The 22,553-nt window shown below is 41.9% G+C and overlaps 2 protein-coding genes across 2 annotated transcripts in view; one reads left to right on the forward strand and one right to left on the reverse strand.

The window, feature by feature from the left end:
- Positions 1-22,553, reverse strand: part of cttnbp2nlb (CTTNBP2 N-terminal like b) — a 420,337-nt gene that overhangs the window by 51,725 nt on the left and 346,059 nt on the right. The window lies entirely within an intron of this gene.
- Positions 18,579-22,553, forward strand: part of LOC306940346 (myosin-7-like) — a gene marked incomplete at its 5' end in the record, with an annotated part of 60,977 nt that continues 57,002 nt past the window's right edge. The window contains 2 exons of the mRNA XM_079525367.1: positions 18,579-18,779; positions 20,625-20,768. Coding sequence (XP_079381493.1) covers positions 18,579-18,779; positions 20,625-20,768 — 345 coding nt within the window. The remainder of the gene's footprint in view (positions 18,780-20,624; positions 20,769-22,553) is intronic.

A 22,553-nucleotide genomic window follows, 5' to 3' on the forward strand; every position in this document is an offset into this window, starting at 1 on the left:
CAGTGTGCCGCGGGTTCGACTCCCGATCCCGACAGCCTTTACTGCATGTCTTCCCCAGGGGTGAAAGTGGCTTTCATTTCTTACAGGAGCTCCAGAAATTTCATTCTGCGACGACACCCGGACGCGCCGCAAAGCGTCGCGGCCAAAACCCCACAGTACCCCTGAAATGCATAGAAAACTGCTTTTTTTTAATACTGTGCCAATAACATTTGGGTTTCAAACCCCACAGTACCCCTGAAATGCATAGAAAACTGCATTTGTTTGGCACAGTTAGGCTATACTGTGCTATAAAATTACTGATATAATATCAGGAATTTCATAATATTATTATTATTATTATTATTATTATTATTATTATTATTACCTGTGCTTGGTGCTGGTCCTGCTGCCACTTCTGCCTCCTCCTCCCCACCTGTCTCACTCTGTGTCATGCAACTGTATGGTCTTGGTTGTTTTTCTAACTTTGTCTTTAATGACATTATCTTCTTCAACTCTTTCCTTTCTCTTAAAGAGCTGAGCTAATGTTGGTTGCATTGCCATTTTGCTTATATATATTTTTAGCGCATTCTTCTACTGACTTTTTAGTTTACTTCTCAAAACAGTTGATTTCATTATTAGTTTCCTGATTTCTTTTATTTCTTTTTTATGAACCAATCAAAACTAAGTATTGCGTTGTGCCAGTCTTGTCAGGCAACCAGAAACATGGTTTGAACGTTGGTGGATTCGTCGTAGTAGAGAGCCCGCCTTCTATATCCGGTCATTTGCACGTATACCTTAGGCAGACAAACGTCCGTTTCCGTATCCGCTCTCTAGCGGATTTCCAACCTGCAAAGTGAACTGGTACTGTCTGCACGGCGCTACAGTGGCGCTGCTGCGAGCGAACCCAAGGGAGAAACCAAACTCTTCTCCTCCAGTCCGTGGCGTGCGGTGGTGGATTAATAAAATAACAACGGATCATTACGCTGGCTGACACAAACACACTGTTACAATTCAGAAGCACTTTTTATTAAGAAACCCCGATTCTGACGTTAGTAGATTATGTTTTGATTGTTTTCCTCTTGGACATGCGTTTTGGCAGGTTATTTAATATAGTATTTTGATAGCTCCGGTGCGCTCCGGCCGGTCATGTTTTACCGGGTCGGAGCTCCGGACCGTCCCGGCCCACTTTCACCCCTGGTCTTCCCCCCATCTCTCTCCCCATTTCCGGTCAGCCTACTGTCTGTCCCTCCATAAAAAATATAAAAAAAATAAAGGTGAAAGCCACAAAAAAGAACATTAAAAAAAAAAAAAAGAAAAGAAAACTGGAGGATTTAGAAGATTGTTTTTAAAAATTTGAGGTCAGGCAGGAAGTAAACCACCTGCGCTGCTTACGGAACTGGCCTATCGGCTCGTTCCTGCAGCAACGCATGCGTGCCATTAATGACAGACGGTGATGCACACCCTCTCGCAGGGCGCAGAGGGCATTTCATTCAACACACAGCAAAGGATCCATACACCGCCTACAGTTAATACAGAACGCAGCAGCAAGACTCATCACTGGAACAAGGAAATCAGAACATATCACCCCGGTACTGGCCTCACTACACTGGCTCCCTGTACATTTTAGAATAGATTTTAAGATTTTAATACTGACTTTTAAAGCTCAGAATGGCCTGGCACCGCAATACTTAGCGGATCTTATTAAACCCCACCAGCCTGTCCGCCAATTAAGGTCCTCTACCTTAGCCCTACTAGAGGTGCCTAGAACTAAAATGGTGACAAAGGGGGATAGGGCCTTTTCAAGCAGGGCTCCCAGGCTCTGGAACAGCCTGCCATCTGACCTGAGGTCTTAGCGCCTCCTTGGCTATTTTTAAAACTAAATTAAAGACCCACTTTTATAGGAAAGCCTTTTTAAACCGATAACCAATGTTTGCTTTTAATTCCCTTGATAATGTCATTTTATTGCTGTTTGATTGTTATGTAACACTGTTGTTTGTATATTGTTAAGCACTTTGTGACACTGTCAAAAAAGGTGCTATATAAATAAAGTTTATTATTATTATTTCAAAATGGGGGGGATTTAAAATGTGCCCGTCCACTGCATGCCTCACGCCGGTCCACCTGCCTCACAGTAGAGCCCAAACTAAGTATTCCAATCAACATCCACCAACAGTACAGACAGAGTTTATAGAATGAACTACTCACGGAGTACGGCCAGGACGATGATGCCAGCCAATAGGAGAAGAGACAGCCCCGCACACACCGCAGCTGCAGCAGCAGCCATGGCGTAACGATTCCTCTTTGAGTCTTCAGAGCCTGAAAAACACACCACACCTACATTAAGACTGCATCATCACCCTCCTTAGAGTCCTTATACTGTAGGTTTTACAGTGTTGCTACAAAGTAAGACTTTTAAAATAAGGGACACATTTTAACAAGTTGTGATGCTACAGTATGGCACATACTGTAAGTAATTTAAGTTCCTAAATGACTGATCTGAAATGAATGTAGAGTAGCATTCAGAGTCACTTTTTAACACGTTTTTCATACAAGGCTCAGATTGATTGATTGATTGATTGAATTCTTACAATACATTTCAAAGGAAAGCAAAAGTCAATACAGAAACTGCTACGAGGATGAAACCAGGAAAAGCACTTGTTTACATCGGGGTCCTCCATTTTCAATTCATCAGAACATTTAAGAGACGTACAAATATGCACTTCTATGAAACACAGGAAATCTAACCGCGAGCAAGCTTTGACTTTTACAGGGGCCAGTTTCGAATTGCAGCCGTCAGTAAGTGCTCTTTGAGAGCGGTCTTGAAGGAGTCTAGGGATTCACATTTCTTAATGGCTGTTGGTGGGGCGTTCCATGTTTTAGTGACCTATAGGTTCATTTATAGATTGGATCACCTTGTCATGCTTTTGAAGAATGTTGACCCACTTCTCTCCAGACACTACTAGTACTACACTGTCCTTGTGTAACATCCATACGCATGTTAATGAAGCTTTTTGTACATTATTGTTTTTATTATTTTACCTCCAAGCTGCTCTTGTGCGGTGTTGTTCCGTGCAGCATCCCGCTGTGTCCCGGGGCAGAGGCCGTCTCCAGTCTCATAGATGGCGTCTTGGTCGACTGGAGTCAGATAGATATCTCCTCTCTCTCCTCTCTCCTCCATCTCCATCTCTCCTCGCCGGCCAAACCTGACATTCTTGGTCGGGTCTGGGCCGGTGTTGACATACACGTCCTCGGTCATTGTATAGTTCACTGTCAAACTGCGTGTGTTCCACGACTTGCCGTTAGACTTAGTCACAAAAGAGGAAGACGAACGCGTTGGGAGAATAGTGTGGTTGAAGTATTGTTCACTATTCTTGTTCTAAACTTCCCATTAATGTAAATGTAATGTAAATGCAAATTCAAAATGTGTAGGAACCCTGTATATGAGCCTGTCCTCGTGCAGGCCCTCTGGTGCAGTAATGTGAACACTGAATAGAACAAAGCGGAGATCCGGGCACACTTCATGTTAAAAAGGAGGAAAACCTTATTCAACTTCATGTTAAAAAGGAGGAAAACTTTATTCAACTTAATGTTAAAAAGGAGGAAGACTTTATTCAACTTAATGTTAAAAAGGAGGAAAACTTTATTCAACCTTATGTTAAAAAGGAGGAAAACTTTATTCAACTTCATGTTAAAAAGGAGGAAAACTTATTCAACGTAATGTTAAAAAGGAGGAAAACTTTATTCAACTTAATGTTAAAAAGGAACTTTATTCAACTTAATGTTAAAAAGGAACTTTATTCAACTTAATGTTAAAAAGGAGGAAAACTTTATTCAACTTAATGTTAAAAAGGAGGAAAACTTTATTCAACTTAATGTTAAAAAGGAGGGAAACTTTATTCAACTTAATGTTAAAAAGGAACTTTATTCAACTTAATGTTAAAAAGGAGGGAAACTTTATTCAACTTAATGTTAAAAAGGAGGGAAACTTTATTCAACTTAATGTTAAAAAGGAGGAAAACTTTATTCAACTTAATGTTAAAAAGGAGGAAAACTTTATTCAACTTAATGTTAAAAAGGAGGGAAACTTTATTCAACTTAATGTTAAAAAGGAGGAAAACTTTATTCAACTTAATGTTAAAAAGGAGGAAAACTTTATTCAACTTAATGTTAAAAAGGAGGAAAACTTTATTCAACTTCATGTTAAAAAGGAGGAAAACTTTATTCAACCTTTTGGTTGAATAAAGTTTTCCTCCTTTTTAACATTAAGTGTGCCCGGATCTCCGCTTTAAAAAAACAATTATAACATAATGTTTAAAACACCAAAAGGGGTACCCGCACCAAAATGGGTTAATCAGAGAGTGTCCGATCGAGGCCAGATCACCTTAAATCATATCATAACTAGTCAGATCCGGCCCAAAATAAGCTATATTATTTAATCTGGTGAAGACGTCCTGGAAATGACGTAGAGATCATCCCCATACGGGGCTGTGATCTGGCCTAGTCCTGAACGTAAAGATCATCCCCATATGGGCTGTGATCTGGCCTAGTCCTGAACGTAAAGATCATCCCCATATGGGCTGTGATCTGGCCTAGTCCTGAACGTAAAGATCATCCCCATATGGGCTGTGATCTGGCCTAGTCCTGAACGTAAAGATCATCCCCATATGGGCTGTGATCTGGCCTAGTCCTGAACGTAGAGATCATCCCCATATGGGCTGTGATCTGGCCTAGTCCTGAACGTAGAGATCATCCCCATATGGGCTGTGATCTGGCCTAGTCCTGAACGTAGAGATCATCCCCATACGGGGCTGTGATCTGGCCTAGTCCTGAACGTAGAGATCATCCCCATATGGGCTGTGATCTGGCCTAGTCCTGAACGTAGAGATCATCCCCACATGGGCTGTGATCTGGCCTAGTCCTGAACGTAGAGATCATCCCCACATGGGCTGTGATCTGGCCTAGTCCTGAACGTAGAGATCATCCCCATACGGGCTGTGATCTGGCCTAGTGCTGTGATCTGGCCTAGTCCTGAACGTATAGAGATCATCCCCATATGGGCTGTGATCTGGCCTAGTGCTGTGATCTGGCCTAGTCCTGAACGTATAGAGATCATCCCCATATGGGCTGTGATCTGGCCTAGTCCTGAACGTATAGAGATCATCCCCATATGGGCTGTGATCTGGCCTAGTCCTGAACGTCACCAGAGTCACTGGAGGACGTCTTCATAACGTTATCATGACGTCATTTTGGCTTGCTGGGCCCTGGTTGCTTCCTTGCCTCTGCAATGTGAACACTGTGTTGTTATTGTCACACTTTGACAACTATACAGTATATCTCTGTTTCTTTCTTCCTTTTTTGAGTGGTGTAAACCACTCCTACGACTGGCTTTGTTAGTTTACGTGTCTGTCTGTCTGTGCTCAAAAAATGAACATGGTTGCTACGGTCACCCAGTTCACCCGGGTGTGATTTCATTACGTCAGACATTACGTCAGATCAGAGCTGATCAGGCTATATAAGACCTTACACCACTCAGTTCACACGGGTGTGATTTTTTTAAGTGCCACTAGCTAACCCCTCCAATGCAGACAATCATCTCTATATGTCTCTCTGTCAGGTGCTGAGTGTGTGCGTGTGTGTGTGTGTGCGTGTGCGTGTGCGTGTGTGTGCGTGTGCGTGCGTGCGTGCGTGCGTGCGTGCGTGCGTGCGTGCGTGCGTGCGTGCGTGCGTGCGTGCGTGCGTGTGCATGCATGTGCGCGGCTGGGCCTGGCCAGGAGTGGAAACGCTGCCTGTATTTACTTAATTAATGAGAAGTTTGCCACGACTGGTAGAAACAATACTTCACTGTCCTTTCAAAGCAATCATCTTTATCTTCCTCTTTTGCTATACCTTATTTTTGCACATTTCCTCAAAATATGAAGTCGTATGAATGTGTCGTTTAGATGAACAGGTGTCGCCAGTGGTATAAAAGTAAATAAATAAATAAATAAAGTGCTTTTACTTAAGTACTGTAGGCCTACAATACAATTTGGAGGTATTTGTACTTTACTTCCAATTTCCAATACTTTTACTGCTACTCCACTACATCTCGGATCAAAATATTGTACTTTTACTAGTTAGTAGTGTACTTTGTAGATTTTGATTATTATTACAAAACATACACTAACCACTTAAGCATCGCATCGACACATTGTGAACTTGTATAGGTCTGCAATTTTCAAAAGATTTTTTTATACATTTGAAAAACTTGAAATGGGACATTCCGCACCCAGCCTGCGTTTTTTCGCGCCGTTTTGCAGATCCGAAATCCACTAGAAGTTGATTAGATGCACTGTCATCGTGTTTTTCAATCTCTCCCTCCCTCCCCCTCTCTCTGTTTCTCTCGCACTGCATTCTGCCACTGCGCTCTGTGTGTGTGTGCGTGTGCGTGTGCGTGTGCGTGTGCGTGTGCGTGTGCGTGTGCGCGCGTGTGTGTGTGTGAGTGTATGTCTGTCTGTCTGTCTGTCTGCCTGCCTGCCAGCCTGTCTGTCTGTCTGCCTGCCTGCCTGCCTGCCTGTCTGCCTTCCCGCCCGCCCGCCCGCCCGCCCGCCCGCCCGCCTGCCTGCCTGCCTGCCTGCCTGCCTGCCTGCCTGCCTGCCTGTCTGCCTTCCCGCCCGCCCGCCCACCTGCCTGCCTGCCTGCCTGCCTGCCTGCCTGTCTGTCTATACTCCAAGCGTTTGGAGATGCAGACAGCCGCAGCTGTTTTCCTTTGTCCACGCTATACGTTGGCACCAAATGTCTCTAACTCAACACCGCGTCACGGTGGTCTGTCACGACTGTTGAAACAAAGTCACGCATTAAGGCTACAATAACTTACGTACGGAATTGAAAATGTACTTGAGTAAAAGTACAAAGGTATCGGCATCAAAATGTACTGAAAGTACTAAAAGTAAAAGTACTCATTGTGCAGAATGTGCCAATGAGTTCAAAATGTGTACAAAATCTATTGAAAATAGCAGAGCTACAAGCGCACAATGCGTCGCGTTGCGACGCATTGTGAGCTTGTAGATCGGCTATTTTCAAATGGCCGAAATGTATAGGGTGGAAGTGGTTAATGTACGTTTTCTTTTCAAATAATTGCAGTGAGGTAAAAGTACAAATTGTGGCTCCGAGATGTAGCGGAGAGTAGAAGTAAATGTATTGGAAATTGGAAATACTCCAGTGAAGTACAAATACCTCAGAATTGTACTTTTAAGTACAGCACCTAAGTAAAAGTACTTAGCTACTTTACACCACTGCAATTGGCACCGCGTGGAAGAGTCAAGAACTCTATAACTCTTCATTGTGCCTGCGAAGGCCTGCAGTGCCATTGTTCTCGCCTCCCCTCTATCCTTGAGGACAAAGATAACGCTGTGAAATAGTTTTAGGATTCCTCCGGGCTGACCGTGAGACATACTTGAACCGACGTAACCCTCTCCTTTCAGAGTCTGAACGGCTCGGGCATAAATATATATATATATATATACTGTATGTATGTACCGTAGGTAGGCCACACATGTTATACTATAGCAAACAAAGTACAGCACAGTACAGACTAGTAACTATATGTTTTGGTCAAAATTTTGTTATAACTAAAAAACTCCTCTGTGTCTGTTTTTATCTTGTGACAAAGTTTTAGTGTTCATTTGAGTCTTTTTGTTTCAGAGGAACACGAATTGCAATAAGTACAAACTCTAACTCAAAACCAAGGCAGGTCAAGGGTCAAATCAGTCATTCTGAGCCTGAATCATGAATTACGTCATGAATATCACCTGAACATCACATATCATTTCACCTGTATCCCATTGGGCTGGCCAGGTGAAACGCGTTGAAGCCAATTATCTCTGTTTCCCCTTGAGCTTATATAGTTATACTGCTCTCTGGCTTTGTAGGGCGGTATAGAATAAGGCACCAACATAAGTAATTAATTAAGGTATATAATTATAGAAACATGTTCAATATTAGTCCCGTAGATGGATTCATTTGACATCCATCCGTCCATGCGTTCAGCACCAACCGTATTGTCCGCGTTCATTTCTAATAGAAAAGCATCGCCTTTGAGCTCTTCGTACGGCGCCGCACCAAAAGGTTTTCACCTCTGCGAAAACAACGTGAGGGCATGTCAAGGGTGGACGTCGCTGCGTGTGCATCAGGGAAAGTGTTAAGGCCGCCTGTACAAGGTGATAATTGGGAGGGTGGACGTCGCTGCGTGTGCATCAGGGAAAGTGTTAAGGCCGCCTGTACAAGGTGATAATTGGGAGGGTGGACGTCGCTGCGTGTGCATCAGGGAAAGTGTTAAGGCCGCCTGTACAAGGTGATAATTGGGAGGGTGGACGTCGCTGCGTGTGCATCAGGGAAAGTGTTAAGGCCGCCTGTACAAGGTGATAATTGGGAGGGTGGACGTCGCTGCGTGTGCATCAGGGAAAGTGTTAAGGCCGCCTGTACAAGGTGATAATTGGGAGGGTGGACGTCGCTGCGTGTGCATCAGTGAAAGTGTTAAGGCCGTCTCGTCTCTACACGAGGTGATAATTCGAGGGTGGACGTCGCTGCGTGTGCATCAGGGAAAGTGTTAAGGCCGCCTGTACAAGGTGATAATTCGAGGGTGGACGCCGCTACGTGTGCATCAGGGAAAGTGTTAAGGTCGTCTCGTCTCTACATGAGGTGATAATTCGAGGGTGGACGTCGCTGCGTGTGCATCAGGGAAAGTGTTAACCCATTTAGACCTAGCCTGGGTAAACCCACTCCCCCTGCTGGACAACATTTCATTCTGCCAGGCAGAATGCAAATCTGGGTGAGGGGGGAGGGGTTTACCCAGGCTAATTTAGACCTGAGGCCGATTCTAAAAAATTTCTTCTAAATCCTGATAGTTCTATGTCTAGAACAGATCTATACAGTTCTAGGGACCTCCCAGAAGCAAATATTTGAGTTAAAATGTTCGCTCTGAAATAATATATATATTCAAAGATTTGAGGCACATTTTCACGATTTAATTTTTTTTGGCAGACCTACAAGCGCGGCACTCAGTGCCGCGCTACAAGCTTGTAGATCTGCTATTTTTAAATAGCTAAAGCATAACATAATGGTTGAAACAGCAAAAGGGGTTCCCGCCCAAAATGGTTTAAGGCCGTCTCTACAAGGTGTAAATTCGGGTGGCAGACGACAGCATTGCCTCCGACAAATACCTTGTACGTACCATCCATCAGCAGGAACCCGATCTCCTGCCCTGGCTAAGCGCTAACATAGCCCACCCTTCGACCCTGGATTCTCCATGTGGAACACACCGGTCCAGGGTTAGGTCAGCTATCTTAAGGCGGTGCTGCTACTGTAACTGTCGGGTTCATTTGAGTCTTCTCTCTCTCTCTGCGTGACGTACTTGAACAAATGATACCTCAAAACAGACGGACTCACCTGCCGTCCTTTGTCTCTGCTGGCCTGACAGAACCCCCTAGGGCCTCACTCAGACCTTTACAGCGTTGTGAGTGTCATGGCTGCCCCAATGCATTTCCAATGGAGGTCACATGGTCTGTTGTATGGCTTTCAGCTGTGTTTCGACTGCCCCCTCCCCCTCACACAACACAAATGTTGTGTCAAACCATGTGACCTCCATTGGAAATGCATTGTGGCGGCCATGACACTACACAGCATTGATCCAACGAGCACAGAGAATTGCATTAACCGTGTGAGTGCACCCTTAGAAACCACGTTGTCATGTCGTCTCCGTGCAGTGGTGCAAAAAAGTACTCAAAAGTACTAACATTTTACTTAAGTAAAAGTTATTATATGGAAAATATTGTAGCCACGTGTTACTTTGTATAATTACTTTGTAACACTCCCTTTTAAATCCATGCCACTGACTGTATGGTATTTGATGAGTGAAATAGACAGTGGGCTGGAAAGTAATCAAAATCAGTACAGCAGAAATACTGTGTTACAAGTGAAAGTCCGCTAATCAAAATGTACTTGAGTAAAAGTACAAAAGTATTGGCATCAAAATATGCGTATAAAGTACAAAAGTATTGGCATCAAAATATGCTTATAAAGTACCAAAGTATTGGCATCAAAATATGCTTATAAAGTACCAAAGTATTGGCATCAAAATATGTTTATAAAGTACCAAAGTATTGGCATCAAAATATGCTTATAAAGTACCAAAGTATTGGCATCAAAATATGCTTATAAAGTACCAAAGTATTGGCATCAAAATATGCTTATAAAGTACCAAAAGTAAAAGTACTAGTTATGCAGAATGTCCTGTCTAAAATGTATAAAAATAAAAAATAAATAGCAGATTGACACATTGTGGCCTTCTAGATCAGCTTAGTATCACATAGCCAAAGTTTAAATTGATTGATGGATTGATTGATTGATGGATTGATTGATTGATTGATTGATTGATTGATTGATTGAACAGATTGTAGAATGGGTACAGTCCAAGGTAGGTACAGCTCAATGCAAAAATTGCTAAGAGGATAAAACAAACAAAAAAAAATACTTGTTTACATCAGGTTCCTCCAGTATAGAAAAGAAAAATAGAGGTGGATTGATTTTAACTTCTTTACAGGGGCCAGTTTCAAATTGCAGCCCGTAAGTGCTCTTTAATTGAGATAGGGCTGAAGTGGAAAAATAGCAGATCTACACTGAGTGCCGCGCTATGAGCTTGTAGATCTGTTATTTTTGAAAAATCATGAAAATGTGTCACAAATCTTTGAATATATATTCTTTCAGAGCGTTTTGAACTCAAGTCTTTGCTTCCAGGGGGACCCTGGAACAACATATTTTCAGATGGGGGTCCGTGGCCAAATACAGATAATTCCGGGGGTCCTTGGCATGAAAAAGGTTGAGCACCACTGACATAGAAACAGAGGTTTTTCAGAAAACTGTTAGGATTTAGAAGACATTTTGTAGAATCGAGCTCAGGTCTAAAATGGGTTATTGCATGCTCTGTAATTATAAGCAAAATGTACAAAGTAACTAGTATTTAAGTAAAGTTTCCAAATGATTGCAGTGGAGTAAAAGGACAATATTTGCCTTTGAGATGTAGTGGAGTTGAAGTAAAATGATTGAAAATGTGAAAATATATATTAATGGGGCATTCCACTCATTTTCAACATTTTACTATACCTTAGAGCTGTTGTGTGGAAAAAGTCCCCCCATTCTGTGTTTCCTAGAACTAGAGGTATTTTTTTATTATTTCCACACATCAGCTCTAAGGTATATTAATGACATAGTAAAATGTTGAAAATGGGTGGTTTTCCCCTTTAAGTATAGGCTACAGTACTTGAATTAATTGACTTCGTTATACTTTCCACCACTGGAATACATCGTGGAAGTGTTCATAATATCCATGTTCATATAATGATTTTAATTTAACACATTCTGGACGGCAACCCCTTTTGGAGTTTTAACTAAGCATTATGTTATACTTTTAGCTATTGGAAAATAGCAGATCTACAAGGTGCCGCGCTACGAGCTTGTATAGATCTGCTATTTTTGAAAAATCCTGAAAACGTGGCGCAAATCTTTGAATATTTATTCCTTCAGAGCGAACGTTTTAAACTCAAATCTTGTGCTCCTGCATGGGGAGGTCCCTGGAACAACATATTTTCAGATGGGGGGGTCGGCGGCCAATTAATTACATATATGTCTGGGGGTTCCTTGACATGAAAATGTTTGAGAACGACTGAAACATAGAAAACTGTTAGGATCTAGAAGGCATTTGTAGAATCGTCCTCAGGTCTAAAATGGGGTTCAATCAGATCATTTGAAATGACACCGTGACAATTTAGGTTTAGGTTTATTAGGTTTAGGTTTATTTATTTAGCATGGTAGTACAAAATATAGACAATACATATCAAAAAGCTAAAATACAATGCAAGGAAAGGAAGAAGCCAGCTGGCTTATTTAGAATCCTTTCCTGTATGGAAGAGGTCATTGATTTAAAACAGATTAAAAGTTCAATTAAGAACAATACAAAAGTCTACAAGTTTGGCAAAAGGGGACAGATGTGCAAAAACACAGACTGCACAAAAAAGGGAAATAAACAATACAAACGACAAACACACAAAAGAAAAATAACACATCAAAGTAAATCATGTAATCTACAGAGAGGAAGAAATAAGATATTTATTTAGATGTTTTTTTGAATATTGACAAGGATAATGAGGATTTAAGTGAAGCATCTAGGGAATTCCATAGATGAGGGCCTCTAAATTTGATGAAAGATTGATGTTTGGAAGTGCGACAAAAAGGTCATTCAAAATCATCTCTTTGCCTTGTGGGGTAGGAGTGAACAATGGGGTGCCGTGCCGGAGCAACGCTTCTCGTGCCAATAAAATCTTTAATATTAGCATGACAAAGCCTCATCCGATTGGAGGCTTCCAAAATAGGACTCGAAAACAAAGTGATGCTGCCGCATGTGTCCCGTGTGCTTCCCTCTGGCCTTATTAATCACAGCTCATCGTGTCACGATGGATTTATGACGAGCTCTCCTTCCAAACATGGAGCGACGCTATAGCCTTTATATACGGACGAGAGAGCAGGGGGACACACACAGGGCACCACCACCACCACCCAGCCAGACAACCAACCAACCACGCTGCCAGGGGGAGACACACAGGCCGCCCAGGACACCTGCAAGGTAAGACATGACCGGAGGATAACACCGGAGAGCAGTGGGGAGGGACGTGCACACTATAGGGCTCCATCTTGCTCCACCCTTATCCCATATCCCTATAAACGTATTTTGCCATTTTTGAGTGGTGCAACCATAGATATATATAAACACTAGATGGCTCAAGGCGGAGTTTCTGACGTCGTTCACCCGGCAGCCATCTTACTTCGGGGCTACAGTACAGTATGTTCAATGGCAGCTCAAACAGAAACAGTAATAACTCGCTCAAATCGTGACGGATTTACAAACGGGTTGGTTTATTACAAACGTTGTCAACGTGGCTATGATTCAGGACGCTTATCTGCTTAATTTATGTTTTTTATATGAACGTCGTATAAAATCATATACGTATGCGGACGTCTCTGACGTTTATAACAAACCAAACCGTTTGAAAATCGGTTGAAAATTGAGCAAGTTATGGTCATTTAAGAGTACATGCCCCATAGACACAATGTTATGTGTCCCGAGGTAAGATGGCCGCCACGTAACGACGTCGCTCTCCATTGGCCAACAGCGCGGGTGAGCTATCTAGGGTTTATATATATCTATGGGTGCAACCACTCCAAGGAACAACAATGTCACTATGGGACTATGTTACTATGTTACTATGTTACTATGTTACTATGTTTAGAGCACCAGTAGGGGAAAAAGTGGCGCTGTTGTGCCTTAAACAGAGAGAGAGAATGCAATTGGAACGATACAGAGAACCAATAGGAACTGAAATTGGAACGATACAAATTGGAACGATACAGAGAACCAATAGAGGGGAGTTGCAGCACTCAGTTCACACGGGTGTGATTTTTTTTTACTATTTTGAAAATTTCATTTCATATTTATTTATTTCATTTCAGTTATGGTTTTACATGATTATATTAATTTTACTTTGTACTTTTTTTTCTTCTTTTTTTACATATTCCATACCAGAAAAGAAAAGGAGCAGGAAGAAGATACATCTTTAATTTATACCTGTTGATCTTTTAATCATTATCATTTAAAAATATTTCGATCTACATCTACACGTTGTGAGCTTATAGATCAATATTTGAACTATTTTAAAAGGTTTTTTAAAATGGTAAAAAATGGCAAAATAAGTTTAGGGATAAGGCTTCGCAAGATATAGCCCATAGACATCAAAGGGGGCTTCAGCCCCTGCCCTTTTACCCGTCTGTAAAACAACTGTCCTTTCCAGACCACGAATGCAGCATTTACTGATGGTGAAAGAAATGCAAATGCCACTCCGTTCCAATGCCACGCGGGAAGGCAGCGTTCAGGAGAATTGCTTTTTTTCCCCCCGAAGTCTCCTGAACTTGAACACAGGATTTTGCGCTGAACAAATTTGTTTAGAAATCCATGTCGCTACACCGCATCTCCACTAGATAAAGAGTTGCACCCCGAAAATAGCTGATCTACAAGCTCTCAACACGTCGCAGCGCGACACGTTGAGTAGGACCGTCACGATTACACATTTAAATTGACCATTAATTGTCGCACAAATAATTGCGAGTAACGATTAAACTGTGTTTTGTTTTTAGTTTTTCAGTGAACATATTTGGAACGTTACCATGTGCATTTGTGTTTGCCTTTTTTCTGTTTTTTTGTGTTGCTTTTTGCCTTTATTTTCTTTTTTTTATGGAGGGACAGACAGTAGGCTGACAGGAAATGGGGAGAGAGATGGGGGGGTGACATGCAGTAAGGGCCGTCGGGATCGGGAGTCGAACCCGCCGCACACTGCCAGACTGGATTACCAGCCAAGGTGCCTGGACCGCTGAGCCACGGCCCAGGCCTTGTGTTTGCCTTTTACTAGGCTTCGTAATAACAAATTGCACATGCAGGGCAGATATGACGAAGTAGATATCGAAGCAGATATGATGAAGTATAGCCTAACTTAACAAAGAAATCACTGACACATTTAAAATGTCTTTCTTTCCAAATAATTTACAAAACAGCGGAAATAGTTGATCTACAAGCTTACAACACGGCACGACGTGACGTGTTGTGAGCTTGTAGATCTGCTATTTCTGCTGACGAAATCAACACACAGGACTGGAGAGGCAAAGGGCCCTATTATGCATGTCTTAAGTACCAGGTCTTATTACTTAACTTAAGACCTGGAGGCGTGATCAATGCCATTTGGCTATTCTGAGCCAAATGGCCAAACAGCATTGACCACGCCTCCAGGTCTTAAGTTAAGTAATAAGACCTGGTACTTAAGACACGCATAATAGGGCCCAAAGAGGGCCTCTGGATTTACCACTGGGCTATAGGGTGGGCTGCAGCCAGGGCCAAATTAGCCATTGGGCCAGTGGGGCCGTGGCCCAGGGGCCCTTGGCTCTCAGGGGCCCTTCAAGGAAACTGGATCGCGCAGAACTGGGTTTGAGGCCCTGAAATTGGCCATTTATTTAGTTCAATTTAGGTCAAAAAGATGATAAAAACACGAAAAGACACAAAAATGTCACATGCTCACGCGCTATGGGGGCCCCAAAAACATTATCGGCCCAGGGGCCCTCGTGGGGGTTAATCCGTCCCTGGCTGCAGCCCAGGGGCCCCTCAACTTTTATTTTAATGAAGTATTGCATTCCACTTCAAGTGAGATTTCTGTTTAGTTATTGTATATTAAATTCGTAATTTTGATACCAAAACGAATGCCTGCGGCAAAATTACTCTAGCCCCGAGGGCTCAACTAGCACTCGACTAGCACATCGGATCGGATTGTTTATTGCTTTTCATTAGTTTCTGTCCTTGTTCCCATGCAGTTATCCCAGAGAGAGAGAGAGAGAGAGAGAGAGAGAGAGAGAGAGAGAGAGAGACCGCCACACCCACGTCATCAGGGTTCAGAACAAGGCAAGTCACTGTTTGTGTGATGATAGTGTCGTTGCACCCTATAGGGCCGTGGACCCACCCCCTGTTACCTCCTGCCCTAGCTGACGCACCCCCCAACGCTCGGTCTCGTTGTATTTGGCCGAAAATGATATATTTTTTATATGATTATGGCAAATAATTTTCAATTTAGGCATTTAGCAGACGCTCTTAATCCAGAGCGATTTACAATAAGCAAAAACAAAAGCATGGCAATACATCACATACATAACAAGTAGTTATCATGAAACATGCGGAAGCTAAGAGCGTAACAGTGGAATATCTATATAATGAAACTATACATATAAACTATACATACTATACTATACATATATATACTATAAAGTGCTATGACTACATAAAATGCAAGTCCGTATAAGTCTTTATAAAATGCTATCTAAGCAAATAAGCAAATAATCACAGAATGTCACTGCAGCTGCTGTATATACTCCCCACAGCTGCTCTCTATACATCTCCTCACAACAGTGGTTTACCAGATTTTGCCGTTTGTCTTAAATAACACCATACATCCGCCATCACCCTTTTCATGTCACGCACCCCCTAGAGGGCGTTCGCGCACCACATGGGGTGCACGCACCACACCACTGCCCTATTCAGTATTTTAGCTGTGACGTGAGCGCCCCCTCCTGAGATACATCCGGGTCCTACTTTGTGTCGCTTTTGTGTCCCCATAGAGTTATACTGTGACGCTGTGACTCCGTCGGACTAAATCTGATAGGAAAACAACCACGAAAGTCTCATTTTACTGCTTTCCTCGCAACAACAAAGCTGCGCTGCTCTCCCAAATCTGGCGGTGACAGGCCGTCTGCCCCACACGGAATACTATCGCCATTTTATTTCATTGTGTCAACTAAATCCTAATTAATGCAAACTAGATTCAACATACTCAAGCCTGCAAACATTCTAAATATGCCCCCGAAATATTTTACTGAGCAAATGGACTGTTACCACCTTCAATAATAATGATAATAATAGTCTTTATTGTCTCCACATCATATTTTTTTTTGTCATGGCAACTTACAAAACATTAATAATTCTACTCGAGTTGGAAGCATTAAGACCCATTTTAACCCTCAATGGGTTCCTTTCTGGAAAATAACGCCATTGTAAAAAGATTCACGCGTTTAGATATTCTATTTACAATGAGATGCGGACGGGAGCTGGTGCCACTTGGACCCGGACGTAACGTAGCACTAAAAAATGACGTCGGACTTAAATACTGAATAGGGTGTAGATCAGGGTTTCTCAAAGTGGGTGCTGTTGTCGCCAGTCCAGGGGTGGCTGCGGCATACTGTGATGATATTTGGAAATTCATCAATAGAGCGCCGAAGTCCTGACGTCACTCGACGCTCATCCCCTGGTTCATGGAAGTGTTTCTCTATGGTAGAATATCATGGGGTACTCTTAAAATCGTCTCGTATAAGAATTGTGGTCCAAAAATAAAGGAAACGGTCTCTGTGATATTGTCGGGGGAGGTGTCTCTGTATCGTTTACAACAGTCAGTCACTTACAGTATATTTGATACTTATATTTGTTTCTAGCGAAAATGACTAATTAACAAAAAAACAATTCCGCAGCAGTAACATTAGCGTTTTCTCACAGTCGGTTGATTCTTCATATCCATTATGAGTGAAACGGCCTGCATGATATTGTTTATGATTCAAACACAGTACTTCTATGAGGCGATCTAAAACCCCCCTATGGGGATTACAATGCAAATAAAAATGTACATGAACCTGTGGACTTAGCGCCCTCTACTGATATTGACGTCAGACATCGGTGCTCTATGTCAGGGGTTCTCAACGTTTTTGGCCGGGGACCCCCGAAAACCCCCTCCCGACCCCCAATATAAATTGACTGCTACAATAACCTTAAACCATTTTGGGCGGGAACCCCTTTTGATGTTTTAAGCATTGTTATAATTTAGCTATTGAAAAATAGCAGATCTACAAGCTCATAGCGCGCCACTGAACTTGTAGGTCTGCTATTTTTGAAAAATCGTGAAAAAATAGGAAAAAAATAGAAAAAATAAATAAAAACAATTCTTTTTTTTTTTTTTTTTTTTTATAATTTGGGGACCCCCTAAAATAATTTGGCGACCCCCCGAGGGGTCGCGACCCACGGGTTGAGAACCCCTGCTCTATGTCACTTGGTACTGTACTTGGTGCGTTCTTTCTTTGTCGGCCAAAAGTGGGGTCCGGGGACCCCTAGGGGTCCTTGAGGGCTAAATGATAGTTAGGAACCAAATGGACCCTTATGGGTCTGTAACTCAGAGAGTGTACAAATGGAACCAAATGGACCCTTATGGGTCTGTAACTCTGAGAGTGTACAAATGGAACCAAATGGACCCTTATGGGTCTGTAACTCTGAGAGTGTACAAATGGAACCAAATGGACCCTTATGGGTCTGTAACTCAGAGAGTGTACAAATGGAACCAAATGGACCCTTATGGGTCTGTAACTCAGAGAGTGTACACATGGAACCAAATGGACCCTTATGGGTCTGTAACTCTGAGAGTGTACAAATGCAACCAACATTTGGTTCCATTTGTACACTCTTAGTTTCATTAACTTTGATTGTACAATATAAATTGGGGGTCCCAGAGACGTGTCGCAGCGTTGTGAGCTTGTAGATCTGCTATTTTCAGCATGCAACCAAAATTACTTACATAAAAATGACTTACATATACTGGCTCTCTCGTCCAGTAGTCCCTTCCTAACATGTTAGTCTTGTTTTTATTTGTTGACGAAATTGTCAGTATATTTAGTCTTAGTTTTAGTCTTCATAGCTTCGTTTTCATTTGGTTTCGTTTTCGTCGGTGGAAAAAGGCAGTCGACGAACATTTTAGTTTTAGTCGACGAAATGAACACTGTTTGCCGGGTAAAGACCTCAGCGGTCATAGACACTCTAACGATGTATCTTCTGGTATTTAAACGTGTTGCAGGTGTAAAGACCTCAGCGGTCATAGACACTCTAACGATGTATCTTCTGGTAATTAAACGTGTTGCAGGTGTAAAAAACACCTCCGAGCGCAGAGATGGGGGACGCCCTGATGTCAGAGTTTGGGGCGGCGGCCATGTTTCTGAGGAAGTCGGACAAGGAGCGCCTGGAGGCGCAGACGCGTCCGTTCGACATGAAGAAGGAGTGCTTCGTGTCCGACCCTGAGGTGGAGTACGTCAAGGCCAGCGTCACCAGCAGAGACGGAGACAAAGTCACCGTGCACACCGAGTTTGGAAAGGTATGTGTGTCGTAGGGCATTCACTTCTAGTCATTTTTTGTAAATAAATATTTGTACATTTAAAAGCAGTGTACATTGGTGACTATAACTATAATCTACCTGATCTTGAGGCTTACAAAATCGGGGAAACCCCCCCCCCCACATTTACTAGTCGACTAGTTGAATAGTCGACTAGTTGCTTAATGCCCTATGTTGTGTATGAATGAAGGAAGACGTTGCCATAGTGGTGGGAACTTTGGCAATTATTGATAGATAGATATATTAGGTAGGGGTGTAACGATACATTGTAACAGCGATACGATACGTATCACGATATGGTTGACGATTAGGGGTGTGCTGAAATATCGATATGGCGATATATATCGATACGTCCTCCCGCGATAAATAATCGATATTGATTATTAAAATATCGATATTAAAAAAAAAACATGTTGTTCATAATGAAGTGATGAACAACATGTTTAGAAAAGGAGGAAATTATAGCTAAAATAAAGCAAATCCCACTCTCAGATTCCACAGCAACCAGAAGTACTGAATTACTGGATGGTGATTTGTCCAAACAGCTTTGTGGGAATACAAAATGCATAATGCATTTCCCCAGCAGTGGACAAGTCCACTGACACCAGTGATAATGGTCAGTTGGTGGTGTTTGTGAGGTATTATGATGAGGGTATGAGGCAAAGGTGGAGTTTATTGAGTATTCATTTCAGTTCCACGTATTTTGTAGCTGCAGATATCGTGATATATCGTTGATGAAATTACATACAATATATCGATATATCGGAAATATCGCAATATATCGAATATCGTGATATTATCGTTATCGAGGGCCTAATATCGCGATATATATCGTATCGTGAGGTACCCATATCGTCCCATCCCTATTGACGATACGATACATTAGACGATATTGGTTCATTATGGCGATCCGATCCGATACGATTCAATGATTTGAAATCGATACAGTGACTATTTAAAATACATTGACATTATTCTAAACTAAGTAATTAAACCCCTCTTTTTCTTTTTTCTTCTAAAATTGCTAAACACCACTCACAAAAATGTAGTATTGATACAATCAATTATTTGCATAGCAAAACAATTCCATACAGATTAATTGCATTGCAAAACGATACGATACATAGTCAATGTTGCTGTTTTCATTTCGATATATTTCGATTCTTGAAATTAAAATCGATATTTCGATGCAGTTACTATATCGTTACACCCCTAATATTAGGTTAATTAACATTTGATTTTGTGCCCTATTATAGTATTATAGTATAGTCCAAATATTTTAACCCATTTAGACCTGAGGACGATTCTACAAATGTCTTCTAAATCCTAACAGTTTTCTGAAGAACGCATGTTTCTATGTCAGTTGTTCTCAAACATTTTCATGTCAAGGACCCCCAAAGATTATGTGCTCCATTTTCGTCACCGCTAAACCCCTTATCCCTAAACTTCTTTGCCTTTTTTTTTTTACTATTTTGCAAAACATTTTTGAATAGTTAGAATGGCCAGTCTACAAGCTTACGTGTCAATGTAGATTGGCTAGTTGAACTATTCAAAAATGTTTTTCAAAATAGTAAAAAAAAGGCAAAGTTTAGGGATAAGGGGTTTAGCGGTGACGACAATGGAGCCCTATATGTAATTGGTCGCCGACCCCTATCTGAAAATACATTTATCATTTTCATGATTTTTCAAAAATAGCAGACCTACAAGCGCTACGAGCTTGTAGATCTGCTATTTTTCAATAGCTAAAGCATAACATTAAAACACCAAAAAGGGTTTAAAATATTTGACGTCAAACTGTTCTGTTGGCTCTCATTCCTTCCCCTGCAGGACGTGACCCATAAGGAGGAGAACGTTCATCCCCAGAACCCGCCAAAGTACGACAAGATCGAAGACATGGCCATGTTCACCTTCCTGCACGAACCCGCCGTGCTGTTCAACCTCAAAGAGCGTTACGCAGCATGGATGATCTACGTGAGTCGCTTCACTCATTTTAGGCCTGAGATCAGATTCTAAAAATGTCTTCTACATCCTGACAGTTTTCTGAAAAAGCTATGTTTCTATCGCAGATCTACAAGCTCATAGTGCGGCACTGAGTGCCGCGCTATGAGCTTGTAGGTCTGTCGTCAGGTCAGTCGTTCTTCGATTTTTCAAAAATAGCAGACCTACAAGCTCGTAGCGCGCCACTCGGTGGCGCGCTATGAGCTTGTAGATCTGCTATTTTTCAATAGCTAAAGCATAACATAATGCTAACACCAAAAGGGGTTCCCGCCCAAAATGGCTTAACTCATTTTAGGCCTGACGTCGAAAAAAGGTCTTCTAAATCCTAACAGTTTTCTGAAATACCCATGTTGGTCGAAACGCGTAGGTCCTGTTGTTTATTTGCCTTGCTCATCATCAAATAAACTATTTAATTTTCCACCAAAGACGGAGTGGCTTAATTGGATTCCCTTCTTTTCTTTTCAAGTCTGCTTAACTTACACCTTGACAAGCAGTACAACTTGGAGGAAGGATACCTTTTGTCTACCCATGTTTCTATATCAGTGGTTCTCTATATTTCAAGTCAAGGACCCCCAAAAATATCGGCTATTTTCAGCATGCAAGTGTAAAATGACTTATACTGTACTGGATGTCTTGTCCACTATAGTCCCTTCCTAACATTTTAGTCTAGTTTTTATTTATTGACGATATTGTCAGTGTATTTAGTCTTAGTTTTAGTCATCATAATAGCTTCGTTTTTATTTAGTTCCAATTTAGTTTTCGTCAGTGGAAAACGGGTAGTCGACGAACATTTTTCATCTTAGTTTTAGTCGACGAACTCAACAAAGATTAACATTGTGTTCGTCCTCCACCAGACCTACTCGGGTCTAGGTTAACTGTATTAACATTGTGTTCCTCCTCTCCACAGACCTACTCTGGTTTAGGTTAACTGTATTAACATTGTGTTCGTCCTCCACAGACCTACTCGGGTCTAGGTTAACTGTATTAACATTGTGTTCCTCCTCTCCACAGACCTACTCTGGTTTAGGTTAACTGTATTAACATTGGGTTCGTCCTCCACAGACCTACTCGGGTCTAGGTTAACTGTATTAACATTGTGTTCGTCCTCCACAGACCTACTCTGGTTTAGGTTAACTGTATTAACATTGTGTTCGTCCTCCACAGACCTACTCGGGTTAAGGTTAACTGTATTAACATTGTGTTCGTCCTCCACAGACCTACTCTGGTTTAGGTTAACTGTATTAACATTGTGTTCGTCCTCCTCCAGACCTACTCTGGTTTAGGTTAACTGTATTAACATTGTGTTCGTCCTCCACAGACCTACTCTGGTTTAGGTTCACTGTATTAACATTGTGTTCGTCCTCCACAGACCTACTCAGGTCTAGGTTAACTGTATTAACATTGTGTTCGTCCTCCACAGACCTACTCAGGTCTAGGTTAACTGTATTAACATTGTGTTCGTCCTCCACAGACCTACTCGGTTTAGGTTAACTGTATTAACATTGGGTTCGTCCTCCACAGACCTACTCTGGTTTAGGTTAACTGTATTAACATTGTGTTCGTCCTCCACAGACCTACTCGGGTTTAGGTTAACTGTATTAACATTGTGTTCGTCCTCCCCAGACCTACTCGGGTCTAGGTTAACTGTAATTATATTGTGTTCGTCCTCCACAGACCTACTCTGGTTTAGGTTAACTGTATTAACATTGTGTTCGTCCTCCACAGACCTACTCGGTTTAGGTTAACTGTATTAACATT

The sequence above is a fragment of the Electrona antarctica genome, assembly GCF_951216825.1.
Source record: "Electrona antarctica genome assembly, chromosome: 2".
NCBI classification, from domain to species: domain Eukaryota; kingdom Metazoa; phylum Chordata; class Actinopteri; order Myctophiformes; family Myctophidae; genus Electrona; species Electrona antarctica.